Here is a 10,076-nt window from a genome sequence, read left to right as displayed (position 1 = left end):
ACCCTGAAGCCTGGAGAAGTGATAAGCCAGTGATAAGTGGAAGGTGATAACTCACCAGACAATCTGCTCCTAACTGTCAATTTACATATTGGAGCTGATTGGCTGGTGTGTTATCACCTTGCACTTATCACCGCTTTATCACTTCTGCAGGCTCCTTTAGGGGTCTATTCATGAAGCAGTGAAAAGTGTGGAGAAGTGAGCCAGTGGAGAAGTTGCCCTTGGCAACCAATCAGCACTGAAATAACATTCAGAATTTGCATACTAGAACATAATACAGAGCAGCTGATTGGTTGCCATGGGCAACTTCTCCACTGGCTCACTTCTCCACACTTATCACTGCTTCATGAATAGACCCGTTAGCGTTGTCCAGACAGCTCCTGTGTGGCAGCTGTACCAGTTACCTTGCCATGCACAGGGCAGCGTCACAGCAACAGGGACACCAGCCTGACCCCACGGCTGTACCTTTCAGCCCAGCGCCAGCAGAAACATAGCCCCAGCGAGAAGAGAACGAGATAACCATAGAAATATGCAATGCAGGGACCAGTGATCTGCACAAGGCTTAGAAAACAGTGTTTTATTTTTCTAAAGTAAATACAAATAAAGAGTTTACTTGGTATAACATGAAACAAATCTAAGTGCTGTACATTAAGGATGCAGGCGAGGGCTGAGGGGTACATCAAGACTTGTCCCGGGTGTCGCTCAGGAATATGATGTTGTCTGCAAGAGAAGGGGCAGGATTACTGCGGCTCAATACATTATTATTTTTAAATGGCAAATGACAGTCCCCCTTGACCCCCCCTCTTCTCACAACAATAAGCGCCCATTTGTAAAGGGCCCCATACACTACCGCGTCATGTCCGTCTGACAGGTCGAGGGCGATCACCCCACAAGCCTCCTGGGGGGCAGGAGCGCTCAAGATACATCGTATGCTGTCCTTTTGCATACGATGTATATTGGCCAATCCCAGCCATACCTGCGGGGTCGGACTTGATTGAATGTGCAGCACAATCAATCTGGAGGATCCGATACGATGCTCACGGGAACGCGCATCGGATCAGAAACGCCTCCAAAATGTCCGATTTCATCCGATATATCAAGCCGAATGCCCGAAATCGGATTAAACCGGGCATTATCTTCCTAGTGTATGGGGCCCTTTAGAATCACAAGAGTCCTTTAGGGTTTTTGGAATTCTCACCCCAATGCTTGGCCCAGGCTGGCACCCACAAGTGTGAGAGTGAGGGAACGCCTACATTGTAGGTTGCCAATAAATCCAAATGGAACGGCTCCTGTCCAATCAGCTTCCTCAACAATCATACAACGCAGGCGGACATGTGTCACAGTGCTTCCTGTGGGAGCTCACCCTGTCCGCTGGTTGGCTGGCTACAGATCAAGGTCTGGATTCCTTCTTTACGGTGATGTCCATGCCCCATAAACAACAGAGGTGCTACAGATATTATCCATTCCATGGGCAGTCACCAGACTTATAGGGATAATAAAGGGATGGCCAATCACAGATCATCCTATATAATAAAAGGCTAACGCTGCTCCTCACCTCTATGGGGGGGGGGGGGGGGGGGAATTCAAGTGTTTTGCGCACCGGCGGGCCACTAGATGGCGCCTGACGGACCAATTCGAGTGTTGATCCGTTAAGCAGCGCACAGCTGACATTACTGAAATGCTGTCCCATCGTTTTGATGGGCTGGTAACTAGTTAAAGTGTAACATCATGAGCAAACAATGTACAGAAAACCGTAACTTATATGTACTGTGCGATACAGATGTAACTTCCCTATCTAGTCATCCTCTGGGTGGGGATATTATAAAATCCATGGCATTAGATGGGCAGAATATATCGTCAGAAAGCAGACGGTCCCTTTAAACAGCGTCCTGCGTCTGTGGAAGCCGTGTGCTGCAGCCTGAGCTCCTTCAAGCGTTACTGGGACAACACAACTTGCCCAGGACACATCTGTCATCACTGTATACTGCTGAGGTCACACCAACACAACTGCAGGCACTGAATGTACTGCTGTGCGTTCTTAACGGCAAAACAACTTTGCAGATGCTGTTTGTGGGTGTTTGGGGACAGGGGGTCAGTTACTATAGATAAACACTGTGCAATATGTATGTGAGGAATAAATGTGACATCTTTTAAAACCTTTGGTTTCCTCACAACTACAGTGCGGCACCCATCTTTCCCTATAACTCACCCGTCCCCGTGACATCTCCTTCTTCACCAAATGAACGGGAGTTATTTCTACGAGGATTAAAGCAACTGTTCTAGGTCAGGTTAAATTTATTTTTGCGCAAACCACCGACAGTTAATATTTTAAGATGACGAGTTGTCGATTTTTCCAGTATGCACAGAATATTATCATTCCAGAAACGCAAATATTTTTCTTCCCGCTTTTAAACCAATGGGAAGTGTTAGGAAGCCCAGACGGAGCTTGGCGCAGCTGCGTGTGGGTGTCTAGACTGGATAACGCACTGTTCCGTATACTGCAGGATGCCCAGCCGTTAGCACTCATTAGGGAGGAGTTTTAATATTTCTCTAATCTGGTAAAACAACAAGTGCACCCAGTTTATAAATAACTCCAATTATGTACATAGGCCAAAAACTACAGTCACATGACGTTTAGGAGACCCAACCCATTAAAAAGGGACATTAGGATTAATAAGAATGTTTATGTAAAGGCTGAAGACGCAATTAAAAGGTCAATACGTTTCCTTAGTGATGGCTCGGAAACATCGTCCTGGTGACGGTAAAAGCCGGACGTGCAAGTTAGTAAATAATTTACAGAGTTAATGCTCCGTACTCATCTTATGGTTACTCTATTGCCCTCTGCTGGCAGAATCTATAACGCTAAACATTTCAAACCATAAACTAGGGTCACAACTAATTCACAGAGAAATAAGGCGGATGGGATTAACTGTGTTTCCGGTGGCGTCCTGAATAATCCGATCAGCCGCCAGTTTCCACACCCACCTGCTATGATGGTGGTCGCCTGTCTGCGTACGTTGTTCTTATCTGTATACTCTCCGTAGTCGATCTTTCCTTCCACGTAGACCCTCGCTCTGATGGGAGACAGTAAATCATTTAGATCACGGAAGGGATTTATTTTAAAACGGTGAGAACCAGGCTTAGATCTGTACGAACAAACGTCGCTGTTATAATAAATTCATCACTGCATATACGTGATAAATATTAAGGCCCGTACACACTGGCCGATATATCGGCCGTTCTCTTGAACGGCCGATATATCGCGGGTCCGTCGGCCAGTGTGTACGGCCGATACGTCTGTGAACTCCGTCGTTCACAGACGTATCGCGTCGGCCCCACAGCACAGCCGATGACCAATATATCTACCGATATATTGGCGCGTCGCTGTGTGTGTAGACCACCCCAGCTGAACTGGGTGGGCGTGTGTACACGCCCGCCCAGTTCATGACGTCAGTCCCCGAACGGATCGGGCAGTGTGTATACACAGCACACTGCCCGATCCGTCCATAGATATATCTGCCGATCAGTTGATCTGCAGTTATATCTTTCCAGTGTGTACCCACCTTAAGATGAAAAATTTGTTTTTCTTTCATTTCTTTTACGACCTAAGGAATCTCTTTTGTAGGAGCTTCTGTGCTTTCTGGCTTTGTATGTAACAGATGTAAAGGAACATAATATAAGTATGGTTTATTGGAAACTTTACAAGTGTTAGGGCTGGATGGATAAATCATTCAGCACCGATCCTGCAATAGCTTGGTTGTTGCATTGCATGACTGTAATGACTACTCAGGACCTGAATTGCCACTAACCTGCGTGATTAATCGCGGGATGTACGACAGTGCTTAAACACAAAGAATAAAGATAGCCTGTGTCGTTTAGGCCACACGGAAAGCAAAATAGGTAAATTATGGTGCAACTTTCTCTTGGTACTGGTTATATTCTTCCGATATAAATACACATCCTTTACGTATTCATTGTACTATTTACCCCAACGTCTATATCTGTGTGTACGCTCGGTGCTAGAGGTGGTCGTCCCTGGTGTTAGTGGTCGCTGGCAGTGGGGGAGTGGTCTTGCTCATTGGCTATGGGTGTGTGATGGAGACATGAGCTGGAGCTGAGAAGCAATGGATAGCTATGCACAATAGAAGACATTACACACGTGGAAGAACGCCGCGCATCACAACACGAACAATGACATCATGCATCACTTGCTGACATGCAAAGAGATTCTCATGACAGACGATGTCACTACACGGGAGTGCGTACATGAACTACATGTGCACATGGTTGTGGGACAAAAGTTACAGTAGTGTGTGTGGAGTTTGTATGTTCTCCCCATGTCTGCCTGGGTTTCCTCCCTCCTCCCACAAGAAAACTGGTTGTGTAACTGGCTGTATGATGGGGGGAGGGGATAGTATGAAAAGTAAATATTTTGAACGTCGACAGGTTCTGAATTATGACAAGCAACATGTCAACATGGTCAAAATGTTGACACCAACAAGTTTTGAATATTTTAGACTAATCCTAAACCCAACCCCTAATCGTAACAATAACACAAAAATGTACTGACGACATACTGATGTTGACATTTTAATCATGTTTACATATTCCTTGCAGACCTTATGGCCATGTCAACATTCAGACTGGATACCATAGGGTGGAGATGTGGCTACATAACAAACGTTTCGGCCACAGCTACTGGAAGGCAGTGTCACCTAACCACTACCTCTGCATTTCCAACGAGAGGAAATAAGCATTTTCCAGCACGACGCAGATGCTGGACGCAGATGCTGGACACAGCGTGCTCACCCCTTCTTGATGTGCTGGTAGGCTACATCTCGGAGACCGGGCCGGAAAACGGAGATCCTGTGCCAGGTTGTCTTCTGATTAATGTCTCCAGCTGATAAAGAACACAAAAACATGTCAGGACACATTGATCATTTCCCCAGAGGAACCTGCTGAGCCTGTATAATCTGCGCCCGGGGTAGGTGGGTGGAGGGGTGGGGGCAGGGGGAATAGGACAGGACCTATGTTACCCACACAGACCAGGTTACTAAGGTCACTGGAGAGGCCGGACCTAAACATATGTCCGCATACGTTTGGTGTTTCCCAGGCATTTCCACCTTCAGACAGCTTTTATCCACTGATTTGCATATGTTCTCTTGCACCTTTAGCCATATCTCTGTATTACCAAAAAATTGTTTATTTGTCTTGTCTAGATATAAGGCAAATACAGGTTGAGTATCCCATATCCAAATATTCAGAAATGCAGAATATTCAGAAATACGGACTTTTTTGAGCGAGACAGATGGTGAAACCTTTGTTTTTTGATGGCTCAATGTACACAAACTTTGTTTAATATACAAAGTTATTAAACATATTGTATTAAATGACCTTCAGGCTGTGTGTATAAGGTGTATATGAAACATAAATGAATTGTGTGCTTAGCTTTAGGTCCCATCACCATGATATCTCATTATGGTATGCAATTATTCCAAAATACGGAAAAATCCCATATCCAAAATACCTCTGGTCCCAAGCATTTTGGATATGGGATACTCAACCTGTAGTTGGTCTCTGGACAATGCAGAGAGGGCAGCCCACCTACATTGTGTTGGGCAACAAAAAGAAACAATTTTTTTCTTATATTTAAAAAAATACAATAAGAATTTACTCACCGGTAATTCTATTTCTCGTAGTCCGTAGTGGATGCTGGGAACTCCGTAAGGACCATGGGGAATAGACGGGCTCCGCAGGAGACTGGGCACTCTAAAGAAAAGATTAGGTACTATCTGGTGTGCACTGGCTCCTCCCTCTATGCCCCTCCTCCAGACCTCAGTTAGGGAAACTGTGCCCGGAAGAGCTGACATTACAAGGAAAGGATTTTTGGAATCCAGGGTAAGACTCATACCAGCCACACCAATCACACCGTACAACTTGTGATAACCTTACCCAGTTAACAGTATGAACAACAACTGAGCCTCACTCAACGGATGGCTCATAACAATAACCCTTATTTAAGCAATAACTATATACACGTATTGCAGAAAGTCCGCACTTGGGACGGGCGCCCAGCATCCACTACGGACTACGAGAAATAGAATTACCGGTGAGTAAATTCTTATTTTCTCTGACGTCCTAGTGGATGCTGGAAACTCCGTAAGGACCATGGGGATTATACCAAAGCTCCCAAACGGGCGGGAGAGTGCGGATGACTCTGCAGCACCGAATGAGCAAACACAAGGTCCTCCTCAGCCAGGGTATCAAACTTGTAGAACTTTGCAAAGGTGTTTGAACCCGACCAAGTAGCCGCTCGGCAAAGCTGTAAAGCCGAGACCCCTCGGGCAGCCGCCCAAAAAGAGCCCACCTTCCTTGTGGAATGGGCTTTTACTGATTTTGAATGCGGCAATCCAGCCGCAGAATGAGCCAGCTGAATCGTGCTACAGATCCAGCGAGCAATAGTCTGCTTTAAAGCAGGAGCACCCAGCTTGTTGGGTGCATGCAGGATAAACAGCGAGTCAGTCTTCCTGACTCCAGCCGTTCTGGAAACATATTTTCAAAGCCCTGACTACGTCCAGCAACTTGGAGTCCTCCAAGTCCCGAGTAGCCGCAGGCACCACAATAGGTTGGTCCAAATGAAACGATGATACCACCTTTGGGAGAAATTGGGGACGAGTCCTCAATTCTGCCCTGTCCATATGGAAGATCAGATATGGGCTTTTACATGACAAAGCCGCCAATTCCGACACACGCCTAGCCGATGCTAAGGCCAACAGCATGACCACTTGAGATATTTTAGTTCCACGGTCTTAAGGGGCTCAAACCAGTGGGATTTCAGGAAATCCAACACAACGTTAAGATCCCAGGGTGCCACTGGTGGCACAAAAGGGGGCTGAATATGCAGCACTCCCTTAACAAACGTCTGAACCTCAGGCAGTGAAGCCAGTTCTTTTTGAAAGAAAATGGATAGGGCCGAAATCTGGACCTTTATGGACCCCAATTTTAGGCCCATAGTCACCCCTGACTGTAGGAAGTGCAGGAATCGACCCAGCTGGAATTCCTCTGTAGGGGCCGTCCTGGCCTCACACCAAGCAAAATATTTTCGCCATATACGGTGATAATGCTTTGCTGTCACGTCTTTCCTAGCCTTTATCAGCGTAGGAATAACTTCATCCGGAATGCCTTTTTCCGCTAGGATCCGGCGTTCAACCGCCATGCCGTCAAACGCAGCCGCGGTAAGTCTTGGAACAGACAGGGCCCTTGTTGCAGCAGGTCCTGTCTGAGAGGCAGAGGCCATGGGTCCTCTGTGCGCATTTCTTGCAGTTCCGGGTACCAAGTCCTTCTTGGCCAATCCGGAACAATGAGTATTGTTCTTATTCCTCTCTTTCGTACTATTCTCAGTACCTTGGGTATGAGAGGAAGAGGAGGAAACACATATACCAACTGGTACACCCACGGTGTCACTAGGGCGTCCACAGCTATCGCCTGAGGATCCCTTGACCTGGCGCAATATCTTTTTAGCTTTTTGTTGAGGCGGGACGCCATCATGTCCACCTGTGGCAGTTTCCATCGCTTTGCAATCTGTGTGAAGACTTCTTGATGAAGTCCCCACTCTCCCGGGTGGAGGTCGTGTCTGCTGAGGAAGTCTGCTTCCCAGTTGTCCACTCCCGGAATGAACACTGCTGACAGTGCTTGCACGTGATTCTCCGCCCACCGAAGAATCTTTGTGGCTTCCGCCATTTCCATCCTGCTTCTTGTGCCGCCCTGGCGGTTTACATGGGCGACCGCCGTGATGTTGTCTGACTGAATCAGCACTGGCCGGTTTCGAAGCAGGGGCTCTGCTTGACTCAGGGCGTTGTAAATGGCCCTTAGTTCCAGTATATTTATGTGTAGAGTAGTCTCCAGACTTGACCACAGCCCTTGGAAGTTTCTTCCCTGAGTGACTGCCCCCATCCTCGGAGGCTTGCATCCGTGGTCACCAGGACATAGTCCTGTATGCCGAACCTGCGGCCCTCGAGAAGGTGAGCACTCTGCAGCCACCACAGAAGAGACACCCTGGCCCTTGGGGACAGGGTGATCAGCCGATGCATCTGAAGATGCGATCCAGACCACTTGTCCAACAGATCCCACTGAAAGATCCTTGCATGGAACCTGCCGAAGGGAATGGCTTCGTATGAAGCCACCATCTTTCCCAGGACTCGCGTGCAGTGATGCACCGATACCTGTTTTGGTTTCAGGAGGTCCCTGACCAGAGATGCTAATTCCTGGGCCTTCTCCACCGGGAGAAACACCTTCTTCTGTTCTGTGTCCAGAATCATGCCCAGGAAAAGCAGACGCGTCGTAGGAATCAGCTGCGACTTTGTAACATTCAGAATCCAGCCATGCTGTTGCAACACTTCCTGAGAGAGTGCTACGCTGATCAACAACTGCTCTCTGGACCTCGCCTTTATGAGGAGATCGTCCAAGTACGGGATAACTATAACTCCCTTCTTCCGAAGGAGTATCATCATTTCGGCCATTACCTTGGTAAATATCCTCGGTGCCGTGGACAGGCCAAACGGCAACGTCTGGAAATGGTAATGACAGTCCTATACCCCAAACCTGAGGTACTCCTGGTGAGGTGGGTAAATGGGGACATGCAAGTAAGCATCCTTGATGTCCAGCGACACCATAAAATCCCCCTCTTCCAGGCTTGCGATAACCGCTCTGAGCGATTCCATTTTGAACTTGAATTTCTTTATATAAGTGTTCAAGGATTTTAAATTCAGAATGGGTCTCACCGAACCGTCCGGTTTCGGTACCACAAACATTGTGGAATAGTAACCCCTTCCCTGTTGAAGGAGGGGGACCCTGATAATCACTTGCTGGAGGTACAGCTTGTGAATTGCCGCCAGTACTACCTCCCTTTCCATGGGGGAAGCTGGCAAGGCTGATTTGAGGTAACGGCGGGGGGGGAGTCGCTTCGAATTCCAGCTTGTATCCCTGAGATACAATTTGTACAGCCCAGAGATCCACCTGTGAGCGAACCCACTGGTTGCTGAAGTTTCGGAGACGCGCCCCCACCGCACCTGGCTCCGCCTGTGGAGCCCCAACGTCATGCGGTGGACTTAGTGGAAGCAAGGGAGGATTTTTGTTCCTGGGAACTGGCTGCATGGTGCAGCTTCTTACCTCTACCCCTGCCTCTGGCAAGAAAGGATGCGCCCCTGACCCTCTTGCCTTTCTGAGAACGAAAGGACTGCATTTGATAATACGGTGCTTTCTTAGGCTGTGAGGAAACCTGAGGCAAGAAAGTCGACTTTCCAGCTGTCGCTGTGGACACGAGGTCCGATAGACCGTCCCCAACAATTCCTCACCCTTATAAGGCAAAACCTCCATGTGTTTTTTAGAATCAGCATCTCCTGTCCATTGCAGAGTCCATAAGACCCTCCTGGCAGAAATGGACATAGCATTAATTCTAGAGCCCAGCAGGCAAATGTCCCTCTGAGCATCCCGCATATATAAGACGACGTCTTTTATATGGCCCAGGGTTAGCAAAACAGTATCCCTGTCGCTACAGCACTACACATCCAGGCTGAAGCAATAGCAGGTCTCAGTAGAGTACCAGAGTGTGTATACACTGACTTCAGGATAGCTTCCTGCTTTCTATCCGCAGGCTCCTTTAGGGCGGCCGTATCCTGAGACGGCAGGGCCACCTTTTTAGATAAGCGTGTCAGCGCCTTGTCCACCCTAGGGGATGTTTCCCAACGTAACCTGTCCGTTGGCGGGAAAGGGTACGCCATCAGTAACCTCTTAGAAATCACTAGTTTCTTATCAGGGGAACTCCACGCTTCTTCACATAATTCATTTAATTCATCAGATGGGGGAAAAGTCACTGGCTGCTTTTTCTCCCCAAACATATAAACCCTCTTGGTATTAACAGGGTTACTCTCAGAAATGTGTAATACATCTTTCATTGCAATAATCATGTATCGGATGGCCTTGGTCATTTTAGACTGTAAATGTGCCTCATCATCGTCGACACTGGAGTCGGACTCCGTGTCGACATCTGTGTCAACCATCTGAGATAGAGGGCGTTTATG

At 47.6% G+C, this 10,076-nt stretch overlaps 1 protein-coding gene across 1 annotated transcript in view; it reads right to left on the bottom strand.

Moving 5' to 3' along the window:
- Positions 1-559: 559 nt before the first annotated feature.
- The window catches only part of SSBP1 (single stranded DNA binding protein 1), a 76,969-nt gene continuing 67,452 nt past the window's right edge, over positions 560-10,076 (bottom strand). Inside the window, exons 5-7 of the mRNA XM_063928980.1 lie at positions 4,807-4,897; positions 2,983-3,071; positions 560-717 (exon numbers count right to left, since the gene is read on the bottom strand). Of these exons, the coding sequence (XP_063785050.1) occupies positions 677-717; positions 2,983-3,071; positions 4,807-4,897 (221 nt within the window). The 3' untranslated portion in view covers positions 560-676. The remainder of the gene's footprint in view (positions 718-2,982; positions 3,072-4,806; positions 4,898-10,076) is intronic.

Source organism: Pseudophryne corroboree, chromosome 6 (genome assembly GCF_028390025.1).
Source record: "Pseudophryne corroboree isolate aPseCor3 chromosome 6, aPseCor3.hap2, whole genome shotgun sequence".
NCBI classification, from domain to species: Eukaryota; Metazoa; Chordata; class Amphibia; order Anura; family Myobatrachidae; genus Pseudophryne; species Pseudophryne corroboree.
This window is presented reverse-complemented; position numbering and strand designations above follow the sequence as displayed.